Raw genomic sequence first — 27,897 nt, forward strand, 5'->3', positions numbered from 1 at the left:
GCAATGTTGTCGGGAGTCACCTGACCGCGGTCGCCGCAGTCGGGCCGCAGCCGCTGGGACGGGAGCAGCCGAGCGGGAGAAAAAAGGAGCGGGGGAAGGAAACGGAGAGAGGCGGCGGCGGTGCTGCCCACCGGCCGCCCGCCAGGCCCGCGGCTGAGGGGCGGCGGCGGCAGCAGAAGCGCTGAGGTGAGCTGAAGGGCGCGCTCTCTGTCCGTCCCCCCCCCGCGTCCCCCTCCCCCAGCGGGGCGCTGCGTCCCGCGAGGGCGGCGGGTGCCGCGTTGCCTCTGCGGGGCTCGGCGGCACTGTGACCCAGCGCCGCACTGGGGAAGGCTGCGATCTCTTGGAGCTGGGAGGGCTCCGCTCGGACCGTCGGCGAGGAGGCGGCGATCCTCCCGTCAGGCTCGTTCTGCGCTGTGAAACGCTTGGCGCGCTTCGGGAGAGTAGCAATTAGAAAAGAATCACCGTCTGCTTTTCTATCGAGTTGTGGTTGCGTTTTCCTTTTCCAGTCTGTGTAAGTACCTGGGGCCCCGCAACGCTGTGTGCCCTTTAAGCTGTAAGAGTACCTGCGCGAAGGGCTTCCTTGGTGACCCTTCTATTGAAGCAGCGTTTGGATTTCTTCAGGTGTTCTTCTGGAGCGCATTTTCCAGTTCATTTCAATGCAGAAGGAGCTGACTTCTGTAGGCTGTCTCCATCTGGTGAAGTGAATGGAAGTGGGATGCTGGGGAAGTCTGCGTTGCTTGCATGCTAACCTAAATGCCGAAGCAGACACTGAGGTTACATCTGCTTTATTCTTGAGTGTTTTGTACTGGAAAGTGTCTGAAGCAAAGGTTTTAGTGTGGTCAGGGTCTTTATGTTAATGTAAGAATTGCCTGGTGTGCCGTGCTCTTCACCTGATTGCTTTGATCAAGTGACACTATTGCTGGGCATAGACCGCACGTATCTTCAGAAATAAAACAGAGACGTCTTTGTATTGAGTTGTAATATGAGTCCCAAACCAAATATCTCTCCCCAGTGCTTTGGACTCGGGAGTCTTCGTTCTGACGCTCTCGCATTTGATCAAGTATGAAGAGGTGCTAAGGCAACTTCCTCATTGGTTTCCTTTTAATTGTAAACCTGGCTTTCTCCCAGTGCTGAGCAAGCTGGCGCGAGGTGTTGGCGCAGAAGGGACACTGGAAGGATTCACCTCTCTCTGAGCGCTGGTGTTGTTGTTGTTGTCCCTTAGGTTTCTACTGCTGAAAGTTTCATGGGGGAGGCTTTAAGGGCTGAAAAGACCTTTGTGGCATTTATAGCGCAAGTCTTGTTTATATGCAGTCCTTAGCTAAACTGTAGTAATGTGTTGGTTGATACAAACGTGGGTAGGAACAAAACCTTAATGGTTGTTTCTGCAGCTATTTTTTGCTTGCTTCAGTTGCATGAATTCAGCCTGGTATGACCAAATTGGGGATAATTCATGAGGACCCCTGCAGCTTTCCCTGCCTCTGGTTCAGAAGTTAACCATATAGGGGTGGAGGAAGGCTTATTTTGCTGAAACAGATCATAGCCCATACCATAGAAGAAACTTCATCTCCAGCAGCAAGCTGTATTTTTCAGTTAAGGCAGTTCTTGTGGTGGAGAGGTTTGGTTCTTCACTAATACAAGGGAGATCTTTATGTTTTGTATAAGTGCTCGTTAGCAGGTCAGAGTAATGCTCAACTGACTTGTCAGCTACTGAAGCTTTAAAAAGAAGGGGAGGAGCATGTTATGGAGGGCAAACTGGCTTTAGAAGCATTAGTGAAATGCAAATAAATAGAGTTCAATCATTAAGTGTGTGTTGAAGAATAATAGTAGCTTAGAACCAGCCAAAATGCCTTTAAACTGCTTGCATGTTAACAAATATTCAGGTAGACTGTGGAATCATGTTGGACTTCTATTTGCAAATGACTTTATTTGTCAAGATAGTGTCTGCAGGTGTTTGGATACCGGTCTTGGTCTGCTATCTAATATGTTCATAGGAACGGAGATAGCACTTGCTGTTGCTGCTGCTGTTTGAAGTCTGACATTCTGCATCTTTTCTCCTTGTGTAAATTTGACTGGAATTAGCAATATTTGTCTATGCTTTCTTCATAGACATTCATATGCTGTTTTCATAGAAGTGTGTCATAGAACTTTTGCTTCGGCTTCATATGCTGTAAAGAAAAGCTGTGGAGGCAAATGAGTTAAAAAGTGAGTGCCTCAAATAACATTATGAAGATCATTTTCCAAAAGAATTTTCCTTGTCTTGCCACTGTTTGCTCCTCAGTTCTTGCATCCTTCACAAGTTTTTGAACTACAAATGGTTGACTTGCTATTTGTTACAAGTATTTTTAGTGTACATACTTGTGAATGGATTCTGATGGTCATTGACACAACAAATGTAGTTTGTTTAACTGTAGCAAGGAGTAGATAGAGATGTGAAGGTGTTTGCTCTTCAAGCAGAGGCAAGAGTTGACAGGAGGTGCCAGCTATGCGTGCTTTATTAGTCAGTTTTATCCTGATTAAATATTTTACTCTGACTTGGGGAGAAAAACCCACGCCGTTACTAAGTCTGTGCATAGCTGCCTTCCCAGAGTAATTGTTGAAGAGTGGAACTGAAGGATTGTAAAGGTTGGATTTTGCTGCAGAGCAGTCTCTGAAGTCCCTTCAATCCTTTTCATTTTAGCACTGAAATCACATCCCCACAAAGTGATTATTTTCATGCTGTATAGAAAAATTTAGCTGAGTGTAATATAATCCAAAACAGCAAATAGAAGTGTCTGTTTTTTTTTTTTTTTTTTTTTTTTCCTGGCTGGAATATGATTATTGCATTATGTTATTGTAGGGAAACTATCCCAAAATTGGTGGGGAGAAAATGATGTTTGTACACTATCAGTCTTCTATGTATTTCTTCAAAATCCCAGCTGCTGGAGTATTGTGTCTTCTAGGGATCCTAATTATTTGTTCTTCTCTCCCTGGTCCGAGTACCAGGTGTTTAAAAACAACTGAATCTTTAAGCTTAAAAGCTTGAGAATAAGTCATGACTCTGAGACGTGACACTGGCCTGACTTCCCGTGATTCCTTTCAGTTCTCACTTGTGACTTGTCAAGAGTCCAAAAGCTTTGGTAAGAGTGATGTTGCAGAAATACAGTCTAATCATTTTTTTAAGAGCTCACTTATGTAATTAAGTGGTATCATCCCGCTGTGTAGTTTGAATGGCCTAGCCATTTAATCATGAATTTGCTAATCATCTAAAGACGAGATGTGCTTTCTTTACAGGAGAAAGCATTGTTGTAATGAACCGAAGCTTAGCTGTCATAATCAATAAGTTTCTTAATCACCGTGTTCAAGTATTTTTGAGCTGATGCTGGAGAGGCAGTAAACATGATGGCTAAAATGCTTGTTCATCCCTTGTCAGCATAATGTGAATCAGCAGCTATTAGCTGCTCCAGGCATTCATCTGTAACGTAACTTCATTTCCTTAAAAGGCGAGGTAGCTGGGGGCAGGCACACGGCTAGAAAGCTTTGGAAAACAGCTTTTGCACTGTATTTTGAATAAGCTGTCTCTTATCCAAACAGTCTCCCTTTAGTAGTAGGGAATGATAGTTGTCTCTTTGTGTACCACATCTGTGGATGGCAGGATTTTTTTTAATAGAGTAAAATAAATGTAAATGTCTGCTGTAAGGGAACTGAGGGAGGTAAACGAGCTGCTTAAAGTTACTCAGTACATCAGCATAGGAGTCAGCACTCAGACTTTGCTTTTCAAGATTTGTTTTTCTTTTTCTGGTAGACAGTGCCTTTTCTTTTTTTTTCCCCCCAGCTATTCAGGAATTTAAGGTATTCTAAGAATACAGGTAAGTTAGAAGTATGGTGGTTGCTCAGCAGATGCTTATTGTCTACTGCGTGATGAGTTAGCCTGTTAGTGTAATGGTGGTAATGATCACAGCAGAAATTGCATCTGGGTGCCCAAGTTCAGCCAGCTGTGATAATGCTGACAGTAAGGGCACCCTCCCTGAGCTCTGCTGCAGAGGAGGTGTACTCACTGCTTTCTTGTATCCTCAGGAGCTTTACTTGTGTGCTACTGAAAGTTCATGTTGTTATTGCAGAGGATTGAGATCTAGCATGCTGTTGGTGAACAGCTACTGTCTAAGTAAAGAGTAAGGAACAGGCTTTTGTTTACTGGTTAGTAAATTGAGTAACACTTGGTTGGACAATTGACAGGAAATGTAGCTCAAGGTCTTGAGATGGAAAAAGAAAACTCGAACCCTTACCTGTACACACATCAGTGGTAGAACAGTGTAACTGATATTTGAGTCTACAAATAAAAGGTTAGCCTTTTTTTTTTATTATTATTTTTTTTTATTTAGGAATCTCTGAAATGTAGTTACTGACTAACAGGAAAAAATAAGAGACTGTTGCTCTTTAAAAGAAAGCAGTAACTTGCTAGGATGTAACTTCTGTAACTAATTTATTTTTGCTAGTGCTACTTCTATCTTTGTAGACAGTGTAGACAGTGCTACTTCTGTCTTTGTAAGACAGAAGAACCACATGTCAGTTAGAGCTGGTTTATTACCCACTCGCTATTAAGTGTATTGCAGTTGATGGTTGCAAAGTACAGTTTTGTGTTTTGTTTGGCAGAGAGACTTTCACAGATGATCACCAGGCTTGGATGCTTTCTAGACTTCCTCAAATCCAGATTCCTCTGGATTCCCATTCTTGTTGGTGAGAATTAAACATGGGATTTTCTGTGTCTTTAGATTTCTCAGCGTAGACCATCTGAATAGGAAAAGGCACGACCACTGTTTCTTTACATGAGTTTGCACTCTTGAGCCTCTGTCTCTCTGTTCTAAGTGCCGTTTTAGTATTTTTTTGGGCCTCTTCCCTTAAAGAGCCTGAGAGCCTATGGAGCTCACTTGTATGACTCATTCATTTTTTCTAGTTGTGAATTTTCTTCTGATGCTGCCAACTTCAGCTGGTCTGACATTCAAAACATTTGCTTTAGCTGTGAAGCATAGATAGCCCTTTGTATGTTGAAATGTCTCACCTTTCTCTTTCTGGAGTTTGTGGTGTTTGAATACAAACTGAAAAATGCTGCATTTATTTACCAGGGTGATAGCTGTGATGTTGTTGTTGCAAGTTACTTTGTAGTGAAGTTCCTGGCATCTGTTGCAGACAGGCGGAGACTTCCAGCTGTTATTTTTGTCTTCTCTGTCCAGAAAGAATGATGCAAGTATATAGTAGAACAGAAAAACAATGAGATAACATCTGTTCTCTACATTTATAGCTAAGTCAACAAAAAACTTGGTTTTAAACTATACAACATCTGGGGGGTTTCCTATGTGTGTAACATGCAAGATACTCTGCTGAAATCTTCATTTAAAGGTTAAAGAAATTATTGTTATTAAAAGCAGTGAATTAATATTATGTTTATTATTTTAGTCAATTTAGTTGGTCTTTAACAAAGAATCATCAAGATTGGGAAAAGACCTCTCAGATCCCCCCAGTCCAACCACCGTGCCCACCATGCCCACCGCCACATCCACACGGCTCCTGAATACCTCAGGGACGGTGACTGCACCACCTCCACGGCAGCCTGTGCCTGCCTTTCAGTGAAGTGCTTCCTAATATCCAACCTAAACCACCCTTGGCACAACTTGAGGCTGTCACCTCTTGTTCTGTCAGTTATCTGGGACGCTGATTCCCACCTCACCACAGCCTCCATTTAGGTAATTGTAGAGAATGATGAGGTCTCCTCTTCTCTGGATTAAGTTCCTTTAGCTGTTTCTCATAAGACCTGGATTCTAGACTCTCTACCAGCTTTGTTGCCCTTCTTTGAACTCAAGGTCAGCACTTTTATGTTGTGTTTTTTTTTTTTTTTTTTGTAGTAAGGGGGCCCAAAACTGCACACAGTGTTTGAGGTACAGCCCCATTGGTGCCCAGCACAGAGGGATGGTCTTCTCCCTGCTCCTGCTGTCTGCGCTGTTTCTGTTTCAGGCCAGGATACTGCTGTCTTTCTCAGTCACCAGGGCACACTGCTGGCTTGCGTTCAGCTGGCTGTTGACCAATAAACCCACATTCTTCATGTAGCTTGCCAGCCACTCTACCCCAGGCCTGTGATGTTGCATGGGATCATGACCAAAGTTCAGGACCTGTCATTTGGTCTTGTTGAACCTTGCACGGTTGGCCTCAGCCTATCCAAATCCCTCTGTAGAACCTTCCTACCTTAAAGCAGGTGATTCTCTATATTTGGCACTTGTTATAGATAAAATACTTTGGATAGAGCGTGGATGTTTGAGAAATTCTCTGCAGGAAAGCTGCAGGGAGGAATTTTGGTCATTGTTCAGTGGGTGTTTGGATGAGTGTTGGAGGTGAGGATTGCTGCTAATCACTGCTGTTAAGATCTGCAGTGAGCTAACAGGTGGTATTTTATTATTTTAAGGCTTTGGATGGTGTCTTGAGATCCACATCTTATTCCTATTACTTTTGATTAGTAATGGAGCTTTCCTGTTAGAATGGGATTTCTGTTTATCTTCTTTCTTTGCAACTATGACCGACTTGGTCATTATGGCATGCTTAATCTTGAAGCAGTTGTTTTGCTCTGCTGCGAGTGTGTAGAGTTAAGATGGTTTCTGCTCGTGTTTTTGTCGGCTTCAGCGACAGCTTGATGCTTCAGAGCTTCCTTCACCTCAGGTACAACACTTCCCTTGTTGACCACAAGATGTTAATTTGAATGCAAGCTCTGCATGTTGTACAGCTGAGCATGAAAGTTAATCTACTTTGTGCCAGGTCTTTGTGTGTGGATGAGAAATTTTCTTCTGGTATAATGTTTCCACTCTGAGCCTATCTATTCCAAGATAGTATTATCTATTATGTTCCTTCTGTAACTTAGCAACGGTAGTTCCTTATATTTTGACGTGGGACTCAGCCATAGCGATTATCATCTTTGGAATATATGTACACTAGTGTCAAATGAAGGACATATCTTGGTTTTCCTGAAGATCTGCCCTTAAGTGACTCCTGACTTCCTTCCCTAGCAGGGTCTCCTTCAGAGGATTATCTGACTGGCCTGCCTCATTCTGCCATCAGCTAGAAGTTCAGAATCACAGAATCACAAGGTTGGAAAGGACCTACAAGATCATCCAGTCCAAAGGAGGAGTAACTTCTAGTTGTAAGCGATCAGAGGAGCACGCTTGAAGTCTGAGATTATTTGAAGTACCTTACTTTGCATTTACCTCCATATTAGCAATATAAATTAACTAATAACTTGAAATGCACGATGAAATGAGATCAGTTATTTCTACTGATGGAAATCTTGCTCTGATTTCTACGTTACGTATTCAGACAAATTCATATTCCTCTTCTTTGTATTGTTGACAGTGCTAATTAAGAGACCAAGTATTTTATATGTCCTTTGAAAATAAAGATGTATACTTAATTGATTAAAAGTAGGGATGTCTAAACCTGCTGAAGATACGTTGATTTTACAGGTACCCATTCTTCATAGTTTTCCTATGCTAGTAGGGGTGAGATAAATCAGCTCATCTTCACTTGGAAGCAGAATAAAGTATTGTAACCTATGCTTAGGAGAGAATATTTTTGCCCTTAAGCAAAGCGTTTTTCTCCCAGTCACTGACAGAGTGGAAGCTTGATAATAATGTGCTTGGTTGTATCCTCAAAGTAGAACTTGATTCATTCAGCTCTAGTTTTCTGTCAGGTAGTTCTTATACTAGCACGTGTCATGGGCCCTTGTTCTTTCCTTCAAGTCTGAGCTTCTTAGGTGTTCAGAGTTTGACGTGAGAGGGATTTGAGGAATGCCTTTGTACTCACAGTTCTAGTTTTCCTCCACTAAATTAAGATTTGTATTGAACTTCTGCATTGTTTAATCCTTAATCTTCTCAGCCTGCATTGTAAGGGCTACTTCAAGTTTTGGAAGGTCTGTTGGGATTCTTATCTCCCAATGGTATTTAAGATGTTCCATACAGCAATACTTACGGTTCTTGGCATCTTTTGCACTGTGCAAAAGCAGTTGTTAGTTGATGCTCACTTAATGAACGGTGATTTGAATATATGGTCATCTGCAGACTTGATGTAATTCTATGATTTATCTTTGCCTGCCTCTAATTTTCCTTCCTTAAGTGTTCATTTTGAAATAAAGATAGTGTGATTACTGCCACTGGGCACCTGTATCGAGATGAAAAAAGCCTGTGAGGGTCTTTCCTAGGGGAAGAGTGGTGGAACAAGATTGCAAGTCACAAAGCTTCTAAATTACAACTGAATTACTGTCTCCAAACCTTTCACCTTGTCAGTCTATCCATAAATGGGATTAATTTTAAGTAATTTCTAAAGTCTCCAGGAGAATAGATGAACGCGAAACAGTTCATAGAAGCACAGAGTTTTTTGCTGTTGTTTCTGTGAGTGTTTGTAGAACGTATTTATAGACATGGATACAGTGGAAAATCAAGTTGCCTGTCATGACGAGCTGTGATAAATGTGAGATCATGCCTTTATTGCACAACTAGAAAACAGAATTAGGACACTTGTAAATGTGGCCTTTGTCAGCACCTCCCTGAGGTGTGACAGCTCTAGTGGTTACATCTTTCCCTTTCATATTTGATACTTCTTGTTTTCGTTCAGACTTTTGGTTTTTTTCCTCTTGATTTCTCCCTTTACTGTGTACAACCGTTACTAGGTTTCACAAAGAAGCCAAAATTAGTGTTTTGGTTATTCAAAGACTCTTCAAAATTTTGAAATGCTTAATGAAATGCTGCATGTTATACTTTGGACGTCTCAAACTTTTATATCCTGTTTAAAGGGACCACACTTCAAGTGCTGTGCTCAGTTTTGATCCCGTCATTACAAGAAAGACGTGGAAGCCCTGGAGCGTGTCCACAGAAGGGCAGTGAAGCTGTGAGGGCTCTGTAGCACAAGTCTGATGGGGAGTGGCTGAGGGAGCTGGGGTCATTCAGTCTGGAAAATAAGAGGCTCAGGGAAGGGCCTCATGGCTGTCTACAGCCACCTGAAAGGATATTGTGGCGAGGTGGGGGTCAGCCTCTTCTTCCAGGTGACAGCAACAGGATGAGGAAAGAATGGCCTCAGTTTGCATCAGGCAAGGTTCGGGTTGGAAATCAGGCAATACTACTTCTCCAAGAGAGAGGTGAGGAAGAGGCACAGGCTGCCCAGGGAGGTGGTGAAGGCACCAACCTTGGAGGTGTTTAAGAAACATTTAGATGCTGTATTGAGGGACATGTTTAGTGGCAAACATTGGTGGACGGTTAGACTGGAAGATCTTAGATGTCTTTTTCAACCTTGGTGATTCCGTTGTCAAATATTCTTTCACTATAGAAGAAACTGAAGGAAGTTTTGGGCTTTTTTTTTTTTTCCCCCCTTTGGCAACAACAACTTTAGAAGTTTATTATCAGTGCTTTTCAGTAGGCTGCTCAGGGTTTGGAAAATGTGTTGCATGCCTTGTAGGGATGAAGTGAGATAGGTTCAGATGTTCACAGCACACACATAAGCTGCTGTTCCTTTTAGCCTTCCAAGCTATGGAGGTGTGGTGAGCCGAATGGGATTTTGGAATGCATTACCTTATGAAGGAGAACCTGGGAACAGTGTATTTGATGTGTGGACTGTCTATCTGAGGGTTGGGAGGGCTTGAAGGAAAAAAAGGTAAAGAATGTCTATAGGACTGCTGGAACTGCAGTTGAACTCATTAGGAGTTTTGCCTAAATATTCATCCTAAAATAGGTCCTTAACTGTTAACATCTCTGTGTCCCTCACCACCCTGGATTTAATATTCCATCTTGTAGTAGTTCCTCTTTTCAGTATTTATTTCTGGTACGAATACAGTTAAGTTTTTTTTTTTTTTTTTTAAACTATATGTGCTGTAATATTTGAAGATAAGAATATCATTAACTTTTACAGTTCAGCTGTGATGTTTACTTAAACCAAAGCCTGTAGTCATTCATTAGGTGTATATATAGAGATATAAAGCTTAATGAGTGTGGGTTTTTTTGTTGGGTGTTTTTTTTTTTGTTTGTTTGTTTTACTTTTAGAAGTAATTTCCTCAGGATTAACTACTCATGGTATAGCTGTTGCTAAGTGGGAAAACATGAGGTGTGTGTGACTTTTCTTGGGACTTATATTTTCACATAATAAAATTCTGTATCTTTGGGAAGATGCCCCCAGATTGACTTCCTTTCTTAGTCGAGTCACAAACTGTAGGGTTTTGGTGTTTTTTTTTTTTTTTGTGAAGTTGAGTGTACAATATTCCATTGCAGATGGTGAAGTACAAATAATGCTGATAGTCTGTATCTGGATGGTGCTGTCCTGCCATTGCAACCTGGAAAATGTTGAGTGGGGGATCTCTTCTTTCTATTCAAAAGATAACAAAAACAGTTTGCCTTCTATGAAAGTAACAAGCAGTAAATAACCACAAGTATAGCTGGCAGGGTGCTTTTTTTTTGTTTGTTTGTTTTCCCCATTGTGTTTAAAAATACTCATGTCCTTTTTCTCCCTTTCGGAGTTGTGAAAGTTTCCCATATCTAAAAACTGTAGATTTGCATTGGCTACAGTTCTGTTGTTGCTGACAGCTGGCATATCATAACTGTTGAGCAATGCAATGGTTGGGTAGTCCTGTGTCAGCGACTGTGTTCAGTTACAGTTACTACAGTATTCTAGTGGGTAGAATAGTCCAGTGGAATGGAAGTGCTTGGTTGTTAATGTATGTTACTGGGAGCTGAGGTACATTTTCCTTGTACATAACCAGTTCCAAATCCAACTATGGTGCTTCTTATCCAAGCTTTGGACTCGAAATGCTTTGTATTGGTTTGCTTGTTGTTGTTCTGTTGTGTTTTTGTGTTTTTTTCTTTTTAACTTGAAGGCTCGTTCCAGAGAAAGTAGGAATTGGGAAATAAGATGTGAGGATTAGTCTTGATAATGCTATTGAACTTAGCGTGCTCTAATAGGGCTGGCTTCTCCCTAGCTCTGCATCTCTCAAACACTAGGAGTTCCGGAATAGCTTTGGGACAGTTATGAGTTCATTTCCAAGTTTTAAATATTTTAGCACTTTCATTGTTATTTATTGTCCAATAAATACTATTCTTTCAGGACTTCACTTTATCATAAGAGCAGTCTGTTGCCGGGTGACCAGAATCATCTTCACTGCTTCAATATGAAAGCAAACTTTGGAGGAACATGATTAAAATAGTGATGAGCAGAAAGAAGGTTATGGAAGTAGAGGGGAGTAGTCTGTGATCTGCATTAGAGAATTAAGACAGGTAGAAAATAAGAGAACTAATGTGCTTTAAAAAATGAAGTACCTGCTAGAGACAAAGTAATTTTTAGCAATGATTAACTGTTCTAGCAGGCCTGCTACTTTTGAAATAAGGTGAAACAAATATTTTAGCTTGTACTGTAATCAGTAAACAGAAGTAGCTTACATAATATCTTGCTGAATGGATCTGGGTTTTATTTCTCTTTACATTTTCATAGTGTTGGAGTCAGAATATAACAATAATTATTTGAGCATTAATTTGTAGGTCTTAAGTGTTATGGCCAAGTTGTTATGCTTAAGGATTTGCTGTGGGGAAAATGGTTCTCTGTCCTTGAGGTCACATGAAAAATTGTATTTTTGTCTGTGCATCTACTAAACCAGTATTTAAGGTATATACATTAGGGTTTGGATGCTTGAAATGTTCATACAAATGCGTTGTCTTGTGAAATACTAAATATTAAGCTCATTGTTGCAGTGAATTAGTACAGGCCACATATGTTCAGCAGTTTTCCTTGAGTTCTTGTATTGTCAGTAGGTGCCTGCTTGAAGTGATTTTCATGTGTACAATTTGTTTTTCTTTCTCCAGATTGGAAGAATAGAAGCATGCTTTCCACTGAGACTTGCACTAACATTTGTGATACAGAATGTCTCTAAGTGAGAAGAACAGCGTGGTTTTTGCATACGAGTCTTCAGTACATAGTACCAATGTACTTCTCAGTCTCGATGATCAGCGAAAGCAAGATATTCTTTGTGATGTCACTATTTTAGTGGAAGACCAGCGATTTCGGGCTCACAAAGCTGTGCTTGCAGCTTGCAGTAGTTACTTCCTTTCAAGAATTGTGGGCCAATTGGATGCTGATCTTATCATCACTTTACCAGAAGAGGTGAGTGTTGCTTGTATCTGTATTGTACCTGCCCGTGCTACTGGTCCGTTTTGTTCAACTCTGTTTTACAATAAACTGGCGCTTAATAGAGATTATCAGTAAAGAGAAGAGAGTTAAGAACCGAGGGGAAGAAATTTCTGAGCTGTAAAGCTGTTGCTGATTGAGGTAAAGACTGGGCACAGCAGAGTGAATATCACAGACTGAAGATAAATGCTCTCCTGGGAATATTGTAGGGTAGATGTGTTCAATAAGGTGTTTCTTACTCTCAAAATAGTGCACTATGTTCTAAGCATGTAAGTTTGTCCAAAAAAAAAAAAGCTGTATAACATGGGCTTCAAACAGTAAAGAGATACTAGTCATCCCATGCAAGAAAGGAATATTTTAGGAATAATAAGCAAATTAATGGTACTGCCATTTTAATTTTGCAATTAGTGTCATCAAGGCTTATTTTAAAAATGTTTGAGGAATACAGCTGTGCTTGTATTCCTTTCTTGCAGCTTATTGTTGACTTTCTTCAGTTCTTATCCTTTTTGTACACTCATTGTTAGAAGCTTGATCTCTTTTTCTGCTGTATATATACTTTAAAGCCAGGGACAATTGCTTGCTTTTTCACCTTAAATAAATCCTTTTTAAATCAGATTGAATTTAAGGCATTTAGGGAGAATGAGCCAGAACCCGTCATGCATAGAAAAGCAATTTGGTTATCAGTTATCTGAAGCATCCAAGACATTTAAAGATTCCAGTTGGTATTTAGTTGAAAGCATTTTAAATACTTAAATGCCATCTGAAATCTTTAAGTGTTATGAGGCAAACAAATGTTTATATGAAACAGTGTGCTTGTAAATGAAAAGTCAAGAGCCTCCAAGTACTCTATGCCCAGAAGCAGCAGGAAGCTGAAGAACTGGTACATGATCAGCAACTTTCTGGGAGGCTGTTTCTGGTAAACAGCTTGAGAAGGGAGTTAAAAATAACACAAAAATTATTGCAAGTCATCTAGAATCATTAAAGCCAGGAGGAAGGGTACGTGACAATGAATACCTGCAGGGATGTCACTTCAGCGATTTGTTTGTGTACAAGCCTAAGTTGAACGCTATCTTAACATAATGATGTATTCAGAAAGCCTGTATCTTCTTAAAATAGCTCCTTCACTGCTTTGTAGTAGATAAACACAAGGATTCTCTGCAACTATAATATCTGATTTCATAAAAAACTGAAAATCGAAAGATCAGCTCTTCTAAAGAGCTTCCCTGATCTTTGCTGTTCTGTGATGAATACGCTACAAACTGGTGTTATGCCATGGTAACGTTATGTCAGCTTTATTCATTCTCCTCCTTTCTCTGTATGTTCATTTCTTCTTCCTTCTCTTCTTTATAGTGGCTTAGTATGTTGTTAGCCTGAGTGTCTGCCAGACTAAAAGAAGTGAGATGGTAAGAGCTGTTGTGGAAGGGAAATAGGGTGATAAGAGACACAAAGCTGTCATTTGGAGTAAAAGAGATTAGTGACATGTAAAAAAATAAAACTTTTGAAATGATACAAAAGTAGGATATTGGAAGAATAAGAGATTTGGCAGGGAAAAATCTTGTGAAAAGCACTGGTGTTCCACTAAACCTGAGCTAGGAGGGGACCAGAGTTGTAAACAAAATGGGGGAACATAATAACACTGATAGTCTGAGAGAGACAAGTCCTCTTAAGTCTACAACTTAATGACATTGTCTAGTGTTACTGATGTGAAAGCTGAATATGCTGTAAGAACAAGCAAAAATACCATCAGGGTATCTTATTTTCTAATAATTTGATCTCATCGTTTGGTAAAAACACTTTGAGAAATTGGAGCTTGTCTTCTGGAAACTGCTAAATGTTTTGAAATGAGTCAGTTTATGAAGCTGCATGCTTGAGAGGGACAAATAAATACTAATTGGCTTGGAAATTTCTTAAGCCTTTTGATCATCCAAAGTTTTTGAAGTTTAAAATAAAAGATGCCAGTCCAAAACGTGAAATACCCAAATATTTAGATATTAATTTGTCTCATATACATCAAAGCTAACTGGTGACACCTTGCTGTCAGTTACTTCTATTGTTTTCCTACTGAAGTTTTTACACTGGGAAATTAGACTGTCATCAGCAATACAGATGAAATAAATGGCTCCTGCCAGACTTCTCTTTAGTCAGACCAGGAATCTTTCCAGTGATTCATCATGTTTGAGGACAGCTAGCTAGAAATACATAGGAGAAAATATGAGGAGCACAGTGGTTTGTTTTGTTTTTTTTCTCTTAATCTTTCCATTTTTTAGCAAGGAGTATTCCCTGGTAAATGAAAAATGTACAGTTTTGAAACTTGTTTTGTTTAATTTTATGTATGAATGTCATCTATTTATAAATAAATCAGATTTATTGGTTGTATTAGGTTTGAAGATGTGCTTGCAAGCACATAGATAAACTGATTTCCTATTCACTTTTTTTATTAAGGATGAATTAAGAATACTGATCAGATCACTGCATTGTCTCTAGGGTATATTTGAAACATTACTTTAAGAATTCTGTAGGTTTAAGAGTTGTAGACTCTACTGTCTACAGTAGAGACAGTAGATCTACTTGTAGATCTACTCTCTGTAGATCACTTCAACTGCCTTTTAATTGTTATTTCCATGTTCTTCTTTAAAGACAAAAAGCCCAGCATGTGTGCTTGAGCTTCAGTAGTAGTAATAATGGATATACTTCTTCATTTTTTCACTTGCAAAAGGAAGTAGCACAGAACCTTTAGTACAACAGTCTGTTTACGCTTTCCTACCTGCTTTCTTAGTAATTTTTCCAAAGAAAAGCAGTGTTGTTTATCTTTGAATTCCCTTTTAGGGAACTGCTCTGCAGTAGAAGCTAAGAGATAATGATGGAACTGTTCCAAAAAGCCTACCTACTCCAAAGAAACTGTAGCTGCTGTTGGCATGGGGTTTTGAGTATACTTTTCTTTTTGTCCATGAGTGGAAGAAAGGAGTAGATGGCTACAGTACTAAACAGTCATAAGCGGTCAAATTCAATTACTTTAGAGTTCTTTGTATCAGTGATGCATGAAACTGAGCAAATAGCAGTAATTGCTCTTTAAGGGGATGATTCATGCCAGCAGCGCTTTGATCTTGCTCAGGAGTCATTCACGTGTAATTTCACTATGGAAGTTATCTTTATAAAATTTGAGTCCCGTTCCTGGTTTTCAGAGGACAGTAATATTTTTCACATTTTAGTACTGTATTATGAGAGTTGTTTAGGAGATTCTTCACACTGAAGAAGATAATTGCCATAAAATATAGAGGATAGAATTATTTCTTATTTGCTTCACAATGAGTGTGGCCAGATTTCCTTTGTGGATCAAATCTGCACCTTGTCTCTTGTTCTCTGTCCTGATTGACTGACTTTCTGACTGCAGAATGTGAGTTCTGGCAGTTTAAATCCACGTATGTGTAGGGGTTTAACTAGAAACTTGGCAACCTAACTACTACCCAGTGAAACAGAAGTGGCTGGTTGGGGCCCTGTTCTTTTTGATGTGGTATGCTCTGGTAAATGGGAAGCAAGAGGGTTTCACCAAGCAGGAAGTTGGCCATGCTAATTTTTTTTTTTTTTTTTTTTTTTTTTTTTTTTTTTTTTTTGTAGGTAACACTTAAAGGATTTAGTCCTTTGCTTCAGTTTGCATACACAGCTAAACTTATTTTAAATAAAGACAACGTATCTGAAGTCTGCAAGTGTGCTGAATTCTTGGGCGTACGGAACATTGAGGAGTCTTGCTTTCAGTTTCTCAAATTCAAATTTTTGGACTGTAAATCAGAACAGGAATGTCCCAGGAAGAAATGCTGCACACAGCATTGTAGGGAAGTAAACCCTAAAATTAGCAACGCAGATGATGGAGACCTAGAAATAGATGATGAAGCAGAAGAACTTCTAGAAAAAGAATATATTCAAACCTCACATACAAAGCTCTGTAAAGATGATGAAAATGCAAAAGCATCACCTGCCCTTCAAGATAACACCAACCCAACCTCAGATCTTATGCATTTAGAAAAAGGTAACGTTTCCAGCTCATCTTCCCAGTGCCCCAAGTATAGGAAATTCCAGAAGGCTTTTGGAAATGACAAAGTTCATACTTCAGATTCCAGTTCCAGTACTAAAGACGTCCAGGTGCCACCAATTGTAACTTCTATTGAGAAAGAAATACCTGATAATGACAGCACACCAAAAGCTCAGGAGTGTGTACCTCTGCAGCTGGCCTCAAAGTGTGAAGAGACTCAGGTGAAAATGGAAGAAGGGGAGGAGGAAGACATTGAGAAGAAAGAATCGAAGAGAGATTCTGTGACTCAAAGCGTCTCGTGTCCTGTGGAGAAAACGGATGTTGCTGCTTTCCCCCAAAACACTGCTACGCCTCATGGACTTAATTCTGTGTCTTTTTTACGTACTTGTGAGCAATATGGTAACTTAAATTTCAGTAGTATGCAAAGCACCACAATCTTATCTGAAAAAACTGCAGCAGGTTCCGGAGCTGAGAGTGAGAAAATGGAAAGTCACGACAATGCAACTTTAAAGGTTGATTTGTGTGCTAGGGAAGCCATTAACATTACATCAACTGGTGATCGGAGCAGTGTAGAGAGAGAGGTAGCAGAACATCTAGCAAAAGGGTTCTGGAGCGATATTTACAGTACAGAAGCCTGTCAAATCCATTTACCATCTGCAGTGCCAAAAGAACGCTTGGAGCCTGTGTATTCAGGGAAGAAATCAGAGTGTCCGTGGCTGGGAATCAGGATCAGTGAAAGTCCTGAACCTTGCTCTCAACGAACTTTTACGACATTGAATTCTGTCAACTGCCCCTTCATAAGCAATCTTAGTACTGAAGGATGCTCCAACAGCTCTGAAATAAGCAGTGGAGATTATGTTCAAGGGCAACAGCAAGAACAATGTCCCTATAATTATGTGATAAGTTTGGGGGAGGATTCAGAAACTGATACTGAGGGAGACAGTGAATCCTGTTCAGCTAGAGAACAGGAATGTGAGGTAAGAACATTCTTGTTATCTTTTACTTCCCTGTCTCTTAAGGCCCTTCTCAGAAATCTGGTTCTCCAGTCTTGTTTCATTGCTTGTTTTAAAACCTTGGGAAATGGAAATTCAAGTAAACATTTGAAGGCTTACATGGAAGAAAACTGTTAATTCAAGGAGACTTAAAATATTTTGCAGGACATTGAAGTGATAGATGGTTAGGTGTTAGATCTCTTCAGATATTTCTGGAATAACCTTATGATAAAGTTTTGTCTTTTAAATCAAGTACTGTGAACTTTTTTTTTTTTTTTTTTTTTTTTTAGGCTTTTTCATTTTTTTTGTCTACTTGGGTTAAAGTTCTAATTTTCATAGTGTGTTTTATAGAAACTTAAACATGTTCTTGATTTTCTTCAGACTTGAGAAGGTGGGAGGGAAATAACACTTCACGTTACCTGCAAAATGAAAAGCAAGTTTTCAAGCTGGCAACAGTAGCCGTGCATTTAAGAGCATTTTAACAGCATCACTTTCACTGGAACTTAGGTTGTATTTGTGCTCTCCAAACGTGGAAAATGTTTGGTACTTCTTTCCTACATGTCATTGCTTTTAGTAGGATTTTAGACAGATGTCCTAAGTAGTCAAACACCAAGTGGTTCTATTGTGTATATAAAATGACTTCAGTAGTGGTTCCTAGAATTGCAGAATTGCGGTGTGACTCTTTTTACTGTGGGACATTGAAGGGGCTTTTATTGTAAATGGAAGCAACAGTTCCTGTAGGAGGTTGGCAGGTTAAATAATGGGCCAGAATAGGCTTAAAAGCACTTCTCTTCTTTACATTATGAAGTAAATAGCAGTGAAGGCAGTACTGTTCCCTGTGGATTACCAGCAATAGGCAAACACAAAAAGGAAATTTTTTGTTTACTTTCCAAACTAATTTCAGATCTTTGACCACAGTAAGAGAATAAATTTTGCTCCTTAATTTAGTCCAGTTCAGAGGTTGTAATAGTGTCTTTAACTGTATACTTAAAAATAATAATTATTATTTGTAGAGTTAAAGATGGTTTTCAGTATTTATCAGAGCTGTATGATCTCTGTGTGTTTCTGCAGCTCTTGCTTCTGTAGCTCAGGTGTACATTCAGTAGCGGCAGCATTAAAGAATATAAAACAAGTGCCAGCTGCCAGTAACTTCTGTGTTAAGTACATACCTATTTCATGTGAGCTTTTCCTGCAGAAAACCTAAGGTATAAAAGTATACAGAATGCAGGCTTAGCAAGTTAGAGGGAACTTCAGGGTGCATTAGTGATTCTTGACCCCTATTTTATTTGCCTGCTAACCGTAACTTACTTGCCTGGAACATATCACTGAAATGATTCCCTGTACACAGGGATAGATTTCATCCTACTTGAATAAGCTTTTAATGATACAGTGTACATATGCAGAGTACTCCATTATTTTGCCCATGCTTGAGTTCATCTGCTTGAAGCTCCCACATCTTATCTAGCTCCCCGATGGCTCTTGTAGCTTGCTTTTGTTTCTGAGATGTAGGGGTAAGGTGTTTTGCTAAAGTGCGCTTAAATCATCTCAAGTCTAACTTTTGTTGGAGTATGTGGTTATCAGTTTCACCTTTGGCTTATATTTGTATCTTACATTCTAGGTAAAACTGCCATTTAATGCACAAAGGATTATCTCCCTTTCCAGAAATGACTTTCAGTCATTTCTGAAAATGCATAAATTAACCCCTGAGCAATTGGACTGTATCCACGATATTCGAAGACGAAGTAAAAATAGAATTGCAGCGCAGCGATGTCGTAAGAGAAAACTTGACTGCATACAAAATCTCGAATCTGAAATTGAGAAACTGGTATGTATGAATATCATGATTCGCATGACTTCTGTCTTTCTTTAAATGTGTTTGCTGGATATCTGCCAGTGGCTTGGTAGTGAGGCAGCTTGTTACTGTATCCACTGAAGCTCAGAGAACAGTCTTAAACAGATGACTTGTTGATAGAAGTTCTGGATTTACTGTACATTCAGTGCACATTTTTTCTTCTGTGGTTTTCATTCAAGTAAAAGCGCATTGCAGCATGAATCTTAGTGAATGCTGTTTTAGAAACACATCAGCACTGAGTTTTATTACATAGAATATTTCCCAGACTGTTATCCCATCCTGCTCAGTTTTCTATCTCTTTGCTTTCTTGCTTTGTAATTTTGTTCTTCAGCTCATGCTATTGAACAGGTTGCCCGAGGAGGCTGTGGATGCCCCATCCCAGGAGACATTCAAGGCCAGGCTGGATGTGGCTCTGGGCAGCCTGGTCTGGTGGTTGGTGGCCCTGCACACAGCAGGGGGTTGAATCTCAGTGATCCTTGTGGTCCTTTTCAACGCAGGCCATTCTATGATTCTGTTACTCTTGAAGTTTACTGTTGTATTGTTATACTGTTATTAGTTGTGTAAGTACTCTTGTAACGTTTCAACATGGACTGGTAAATTGTTTGCTGAGTCTTGAATCTCAAAATTGGAGTGCAGAAGGTAGAGTTCAAGAACCCGCTTACAGTTCTAGAGTTTATCATGATAGAAACTGAGGAATCAATGCATAATTTCAAATGTGCGGAGTCTCAAGTACTTATAGTGGGGAAAAGCATTGAGTGGCTATTTTTAAATGCTTCTGATTCTGTCATTTCAGTTTTGTTGATGTTTACACCATCTGGGCTACGTACTTGAGTGGATTAAGGTTACTGTACACTTAGTTCACATCGGTGGTCATTTAGACTTTGTGCTTTATGTATATGAATGTGGTATCTGTGTCAGATAGGAGGATTTGCAGTCATGTAAATGCCTTCTGACCTTAGAAGGAAAAGGAAAGTGAAGTTAGAGCAAAACAGCATGAGCTTGAAACTTTTTTGAGAAGTGATTAATCTTTCATTAAATGTGCTTCTGCAGTAAATTAGACTTTGAAGGAAGGCTGAGTTGAAATGGCAAGTCCATTCATTCAGTGCGCTGAATGAAGATGATATTCCTGCGGGAGGAGGGAAATCAAGTGATTATGTTGACAGAAGTTAAATTATGCAGGCTAAAATGAGAGGCTGCAGCTCTGACAGTTCAGAACTTTGTCTTAGTGTCATTCTGTTTGTTTTGTAACTTTGTCTGTATTGTGCAACGACTTTACCCCCAAAATTAGACATGATTCATCTGCAAGATTAAACTTGTAGTTGACTAAATGGCTGATAATCATCGTGTGACATCCTTTTTTTCCCTGTGGACCTACCCTAAGACTGTGTGAATGTCTGCTGTTTTACAGATACCATTATGCAAGTGCTAGACAGTGTTTAGAATTGTGATGTGAAGTCTGAGTTCTGAGTTGTGCTCTGAGCACAAGAACTTCCAGTTGTTTGTTTATTGCAGCTGTGCAGGTTGATTTCTCGTTTGGAACTGTTGATCTTGTCTTGCGTCAGCTGGTGTTAACGCACATTCAGACTTGTGGAAGTAGTGCACAAATACAGAATCTTTGAGATCTGTCTAAAGCACAGCTTCTGAGTGACTGGAAAAAACAAAAAGAGGCATCTGTGAAAGACGTTGTGTGGTACACCCACGTTTCTTTGGGCATGGCAACTTCTTCCTGCTTCTCTGGGTTAGTCATGGGTCTCAGAAGTTACTTGTTGATCTTCCCATGATATTCTTTGTAACGTGGCTTTGTGAGGGGATAATGTGGCATGGATGCAGTTTGAAAATTTTTGACAAGTAGATAACAAGCTGCAATTCATGAAGTATTAGGAAACATTATTCAGCTAAATTCCTTGTTCTGCTTTTCAGGATGTGTAGCGCACTTTCTTCTATTTAAGTTTGAACTCGTTGCTTCTTATGTTTTTGTTTACTTGGGTTAAAACACAGTACTTGTGGTGTGCTGTGGGGAAAGTCACATATCAATTTCATTAGCAGAGGCTAGAAGCTGGCTGGGAAGTGGCTTTGCTGAAAAGGCCCTGGTTGGGGAGGGGTTATCTGGGCATGAGTATGAGTCAACAGCTGAGCATGAGTCAACAGCTTGTCGGAACTGAAAAAAGGCTGTCAGCATCCTGGGTTGTATAAACAGGAGCATAGCCAGTGGTTTGAAGGCAGTGATTGCACTCCTATACTTAGTAATCATAAGGTTGAATCTAGAATACTGTGCCTGATTTTGCCTTTGCCCTCCCTGTGCCAGATGGTCCTCTGCTCCTAACCTTGGAGTTGGGTTAGGAGAAGATCCCCAGAGCAGTCAGGGCTGAAGTACTGTGTGAAAAGACAGACAAGATGGGGCTGCTTCTGCCTGGACAACAGATGGCTGTGGGGAAACTTAATTGCCACCTGCCTGTTTCTGTGGGAAGGCATCAGGATTATATATACTATTTTCCTGGAGGCACTCAAGACCAGGTTGGATGGGGCCATGGGCAGCCTGAGCTGGTGGGTGGCAGCCCTGAGAACAGCAGGGGATTGGAGCTTAATAATCTTTAAAGTCCCTTCCAGTTGAAACCATTCAATGATGTAGACATTAGAAGTACTCCAGCTTCCCAGTCAGGAAAAGAAAAAGACACTGTCATAAATAAAAATTGGAGGCTTCGACTGGACATACGGAAAGCCTTTTTCTAATGGGGGTAGGGAGATGATATTGAGGCAACACATATAAATTATGAAGGCTCTGTCCTAGGAGCTTTTTGTCATGCCACAGGACAAAGCTGCGAGCAGCCTGATCTTGCCCAGAGCTGATGTGTAGAGCAGGAGACTGGACTAAAGACCTGCTGCAGAGGTACCTTACCACCCAGGTGATTCTGTGCATTTGAAACTTATGTCAATCTCCTTGTGCTCCTGGCTACCCCTTGTTAAACCCAACTAGGGGAATTAAGTTTTGTCAGTTCCCTTGGTCATCTGTACAGGTTCTGTCATCTTGAACCTTGTACTGTGTGGGATGAAGTTAATTCTTCCTGCTGCAGCCCATATAATGGTGTGCTCTGCACTAGTATCCAGAACAGCATTATTGCAACTCCTTCTCCCCCACCCCAAGTCTTATTGTCCCTCACTCTTCTTTGAAGAGAAGTGAGAGAGCAGTTTGTTAGAGTTTTAACTGGCCATCATATGAAACCACCACAGACTTTACATGGTCTTTACTCACTGACCTTTCAAGCGAGCCTACATATTCTTATTGCTCACTGAATTTGGGAACACATGTGAACCACTCAGAGAGAGGTTAATTGCTTTCAAACAGCTCTTCCAGAACAGCTGTGTGTATTGACCTGCCATATACCCTCTTGCATCAAATTTGCATCAGAGTTTTAGGCTGAAGATCCTTGTGAGAGGGAGAAGACTAATACAGCTGGCCTTGAGGAATGCTACCTTCTTGAGGGTTCCATAGCTCAGGAGAAGGATGAGGCAGCGATTGACCTAAGAAATGTGATTGTGCTCTTGTTATATATGCTATAGCAAAGAGAAGAGATGTGTGAACTAAGAAGATTCTTCACCAGAAGTAGTAGGTGTTTCCAATGTTATGATTGCTATGACTTTGTAACTAGTTATCAGTACTTTGCAGCATTAATAAAATGCTGCTAAAATAAAATACTATTGAAGTGTATTAACTTACTAACAACTTGCTAATTGGGGGATAAGGAACTTACACTGGAAAAAATATTTGAGTGTTGAAGTTTGTGTTGAGTAATATGGACTGATGAAATAAACTGGACTATTACACAGCTGAGTGCCTCTGCATACCCCAAATTTGCATAAAGTCATTTCAGATTAGGATGTGTGGCAACAGCTGCTCTTTTCTAATCATTTTAGGCAAAAGGGGACTGGCAGCCACTGCATTCCTTGCAAAGTCCCACTTTATGCTGGTGAATTCTTTCTGAAAATTGTAGAAGCTGCAGTGTGAGTTTCTTCTGTAAGTGAGAATGTGAGAAGAACTAAAAATAATTGGGCTTTCTAAGAATGAATTGATCTAGCAATAAGGTAACCCGGGATAAATATATATTTCTCACAAGCTATTTAAAGCTTTGTGTAGAAACTGAAATTTGTCTTCAGAACTCTGCCTTTTGTAGTTATCTGTCAAACTTGGTGTGTATTTCTTTCTTGTTTCAACTGTGTTTTTTTTTTTTTTTTTTCTATGATCTTGTTTGTTTCTCATCATTTTTCTTTTCTCCAGATATCGCTTATTTCTGTTGTTAGACAACCCCTGATTTATTGATTTATTTATTTTGGTCCTTGCATCTTCATCTTGTGCTCCTGGTACTTTCTGATCTCAGAAATTTGACTTTCCAGTAAAATAGAGGAATACAGGTTAAGTTTTTAACAAATTATGATTTTTGCCATTTGATGTTCACTGGTGAATTGCTTTTGCTGCCCTGTGCTTGAAGTGTAGCTGTTCACAGTAGTTTTGTATCTGTGAAGTATCCACTGTTCTTAAGCATGTTTGTCTAAACAGAACTTAAACATTTCAGCCTGCGTTCCCCTACTCTAACAGAGATTATCTACCTGTTGGCACTGCAGTTCTCATCTCTTGAATTCACCATTGTCATTGATCGCTATAAATTCTTTAGGTGTCAGTGTTTTAACCAGCTAGTAAAGTAAACTAAGTTGCTGCATTCCCAGAGAAAATACTTTGTCCACAGTTTTAGTTATTTTTGTTTCTTTAGCTTCTCTGTTTGCTTTAGAAACACATCTGATCTCCATTGTTTGTTCTACAGCGCTTCTTGAGAATTAAATTTCATCTAGCAGTAGTATCGATACTGAAAAGTGATGCCTGTTTTCCAGTATTTTCATTTAAATCTCCATGGAAACTGGGCTGTTTAATGTTTAGTTGACCTAGTGATAGCAGTTCAGATGTGTTATCCTATGGAGTTAGTGTTTTGGGAATACTAACAGTAAGTGGAGCTAGATTTTATTTAATAACTAAGTTTCATTATTTTGGCTGTCAGTATTAGTTTTAAAAAAGTTTTATGCCTGGAAAAATACCTTCAGATAGCTGAGCTGGCACTTCAAGATAGAGGTTTTTCTTCTACTTGTTATTTGCTTCTGTTGTTGATGATCTTCACAGTGCTGAATTCCTTCTGTTTCAGCAGACCATATCATTTACAGCCTTGTTAAAAAGTAACTAAAGCTTTTTATTATTATTATTTTTGCAGCAAAATGAGAAGGAAAACTTGCTGAAGGAGAGAAACCTCATTTTGTCAACTCTGGGTGAGACAAAGCAGAATCTGACCGGTCTTTGCCAGCAGGTGTGTAAGGAAGCAGCCTTGAGTAACGAGCAAATACAAATACTTGCAAAATATTCTTCCTCGGATTGTCCGCTTTACTTTGCATTCCCGGAGAGAGAACGAACAGCTCCATCTGAGAGCGAGCTCACAACACCAACAACTGCAGAGTTAGTAGATGCTCTTTCGAGTGCTACACCTACAAATGAGCAGAGTTCTTGTTTTCAGCGTGTGAAAAGTGTGTGTGATGCAACATTTGATCAAGTACAAGAACTACACCCAGTTCCTGTAAGAACATTGGAAAAAACTTCACTTGTGGAACAATGTGGACAGAGTGGTGCTATCACAGACTTCTGTCAGCAAATGACTGATAAATGCACTACAGATGAGTAAATCTATTCTCTTCCTGTTGCCAGCTTCTCAGCATTGCAATTTAAAATGAAATTGAGCATTGTCGTGCAGTAATTTACTAAGTGAAAGGAAAGATTAATATTTCTTTTAAAGCTGTATGGAGAATTACGCAGCCATTATTGGCAAGCTTCGGTTTGCTCTGTGTAGCTCTAAAGTGTAATTTGTATGTGTCAGCCTTGGAGCTTTTTTCTGCGTGGTGATGGCAAGGGAATGTTCAAGTGAGTTGTTTGAAAGTATAAACGTTGTGCACAGATGTTGATTTGTGAGGAAGTTTTCATTCAGCTATAAGTAGCCTTCACTCTGCTTTATGCCACAGTACCTAATGCCGCCCTACATCTCAAGTAAATGTTCCTGACAGATGTTAATCATAATGACTTCTACACATGGAGTGCTTTTTTTCTTTAAGATGGTTTTTGATCTCTCTCTGTCAGACAAGCCTTAGGAAGCATATGAAGCCTGGTGAATGTTTATTTTATACATGAGTTAAGATAACATGACAGTTTGAGGAGATTCTGGCAGATGTGCTCTAGAACAACTCATTGCTTCCTGCTGTTCCCATCCCTGTAACAAGAGCCAGCTTTTACTGAATATTTGTCTTAGCTCTCCCATGTATAGTTAAGATGACTGGAAAAGCAAAGGTGCTGCAGCATACAGCTCTCTTCTCTGGTTTTTGTGTGAGAAATAACAACACAGTACAAAAGGCAGAAATGTGATTAAAAATTTGTTGTTTTTACAGCATGCATTGAATCCTCTGGCATCTGAATCGCAGATGCTTGCTAAAATTCCTTGATGTACAATGATGTTCTGTCCTAGCATCTATTGACCTTATTGCTATTTATGATAAATTGGAATCAAACTGTTGTGAAAGATTAAGGACAGTTATTGTTGTTATTCAGGTAGTCAGGCACAAATTCTTCATAACTTGAGCGTCTAATTGCATTTTAAGCAATCTATGTTTTTGTTCTGTGATCACTGGGACCAGTAAAGATCTATTTCAGAATTTTAGTTTTCAGAATTTCTGGCTAAACCTATAATGCATTTTCAATGGCTTATGTTATAAGTATAAACGTATAAGAAGTATAACAGGTAAAAGAGCTGTAAAGATGACTTTCACTTCATTTGTGGAGGAGAAATTCAGCCACTAAGATAGAAGACACTTTAAGTAATCCCTATTTTATTTAAGATTTTTATGTGGAAGTAGATGCATATTGGATGCTGATGACTCTTTGTTACTTAAACGTTATTCTCACACCAGAACTAAGTATTGAACCTCACCACAGAAAACTTTGGTTTTGCTGGTTTACAAAACATGAAGAATCTTTTACAAGCCAGTGGAATTCTTCATTTCCTACCTCAGAATGTGTATTAGCTGTTTGTGTCTTTGTGTGCATGTATAGTAGGCAGCAGCTAGAGCAAAGGACTGTTGTAAATACTGCTTTGCAGTTTTGTCTTGCAGTGAGACAGAACTTGCTAAAGAAACTTCTTGGCAAAGTTTTGTTTTTTTTTTTTCCTTCCTCTTACTGGGTAACATAGCATTAATAAATATATTAAGACTATCAGGCCATTTATTTAAAACAAAAAATAAAATTGAGTTTCAGCAGAACTTCTCTTAACCAGCACCTAATACAAGTGACTACACTACCTCATCTGTGGGATTGAAGGTTAATTCAAATCTCTAGTAATAGTAATATCTTTGGATTTCCATTATACATCATTACTTTAAGGAGAAAATTTATGTTAATGGAGCATAGCTTGTATAAATCACAGTGCTTGCGGTGATTGAAATTCAGAAATAAATACTTTATTGTGGACATCATGGAACTTACTAGTTTGAAAATACTCAGATAATTGAATTGAAATTCTTTTCAATGAGCAGCATTTACATATGTTGATCCTGTATGTGCATTACTCATGAAGCTCTGTGTCTGTTCTCCAGCATCTGTTTATCTCTGATTAATTTAATACTGCCTCCCTCATGTGCTGCCTTCGTGGGCGGTATATTAAGTGTCTGTTTTTCTTGTTGGTTTGCTTTATAAGTAATATTAAAAACAGAGTCCCAAACCTTCTGCTGTCCATATGTAACATCACTTTTCAAAGTCGGTGATATTCTGAAATGACACGGATAATGACATAAAGCATTATCCTATAGTACGTGTACTTTAAAATGGGATTTCTTGGGTTAGATATACTTGTTATGAATTGATTGAGCGTATATGTAGACAATGACTGGCAGGGAATATCAATGAGTCCAGTGGCCCTAACCCCTGATTCACCTGCCTGTGGATGACCAAGTCCCAGAAGGTAGAGTATCCACCAAAAAGAATTGTTGCCACGGTCTGATCAGCCATGGCTGAATTCCATCTAGCGAATATTGTGGGGCTTCCAGTGCGGAAGCAATGGCTGTTATTTCATGTCTGGTTATGATAAAATTAATGTATTTAATCCTATGATGAAAATGATGAAGTTCGAGGGTAGGCTTTTGCCTAACCAGCTGTATCTAAATTTGTAAAATATTTATTTAATACACTAGACACACAAGTTGCATGTTGACTTCTATAGGCTATACCATCAACTTGCAAAAGTTAAAAATGAATGACAGTTTTCTGATACTGATTCTCAGGTAAATGTTTTGGAGGTTTTTTTTTTTTTTTCCAGTAAAGAAATGCTCAATTTTGAAATTGTAAAATACTTTGTTAAAGCATGTTTTAAAGTACTTTGGACAGAATATCTTAAAGCCATAAGAGTATGATGGCATACAGATTGTAAAATAAACAGATAATTACAACAGTTGATTTTGTATCTTTCATAATTCAGTATTTTCTAAGACTACAATAAAAACCACTATCCTTTCTACAAAGGCTTTTCTTTTTTTGTATAATTCTTATTCAGTGGGAATGTTTACTGGTGGAGTTGCTTGATCCTATAGCAGATGCTTTATTAAAAGCGAAAGTTGTCATTGTTGGGGAGAAGGCTGGAAAGTGTGGTGATCATAAGGTTTAACATGCTGCTTTTAATTGGTCGGGCAGTGTAGCCACTTGTTCTGAGGAATGGTTTTGTCATTGAAATTTGTAATCACTTGGATTTAGGTCATAGGTATTTTGTGCATTCCTTAGGGCTAAGAGT

At 39.3% G+C, this 27,897-nt stretch overlaps 2 protein-coding genes across 10 annotated transcripts in view; one reads left to right on the forward strand and one right to left on the reverse strand.

Annotated features, from left to right (window-relative positions):
• BACH1 (BTB domain and CNC homolog 1) lies at window positions 1–27,425 on the forward strand. 9 transcript variants are annotated; one of them, XM_048934146.1, is made up of 7 exons: window positions 3,488–3,845; window positions 4,630–4,713; window positions 7,026–7,159; window positions 11,850–12,147; window positions 15,787–17,175; window positions 18,809–19,015; window positions 24,295–27,425. In XM_048934146.1, the coding sequence occupies exons 4-7, from the start codon at window positions 11,908–11,910 to the stop codon at window positions 24,754–24,756; spliced, it is 2,298 nt and encodes a 765-aa protein (XP_048790103.1). In that variant the 5' UTR covers window positions 3,488–3,845; window positions 4,630–4,713; window positions 7,026–7,159; window positions 11,850–11,907; the 3' UTR covers window positions 24,757–27,425. The 9 variants fall into 9 exon arrangements, with proteins under 9 accessions (XP_048790104.1, XP_048790101.1, XP_048790106.1 ...); XM_048934147.1 differs by lacking the exons at window positions 3,488–3,845; window positions 4,630–4,713 and adding an exon at window positions 1–186 and having other exon boundaries at window positions 7,026–7,203; XM_048934144.1 differs by lacking the exons at window positions 3,488–3,845; window positions 4,630–4,713 and adding an exon at window positions 1–186.
• The window catches only part of LOC125688291 (claudin-8-like), a 338,757-nt gene that overhangs the window by 28,218 nt on the left and 282,642 nt on the right, over window positions 1–27,897 (reverse strand). The window lies entirely within an intron of this gene.

This window comes from Lagopus muta, chromosome 1 (genome assembly GCF_023343835.1).
Source record: "Lagopus muta isolate bLagMut1 chromosome 1, bLagMut1 primary, whole genome shotgun sequence".
Classification (NCBI taxonomy): domain Eukaryota; kingdom Metazoa; phylum Chordata; class Aves; order Galliformes; family Phasianidae; genus Lagopus; species Lagopus muta.

Bases quoted from the DNA above. Each gene is read 5' to 3' on its own strand.
- BACH1 (XM_048934147.1), top strand. From the start codon at position 11,908: ATGTCTCTAAGTGAGAAGAACAGCGTGGTTTTTGCATACGAGTCTTCA. The intron at 17,176-18,808 runs GTAAGAACATTC...CTTACATTCTAG, and splicing joins CTAGAGAACAGGAATGTGAG to GTAAAACTGCCATTTAATGC. The intron at 19,016-24,294 runs GTATGTATGAAT...TTATTTTTGCAG, and splicing joins AATCTGAAATTGAGAAACTG to CAAAATGAGAAGGAAAACTT.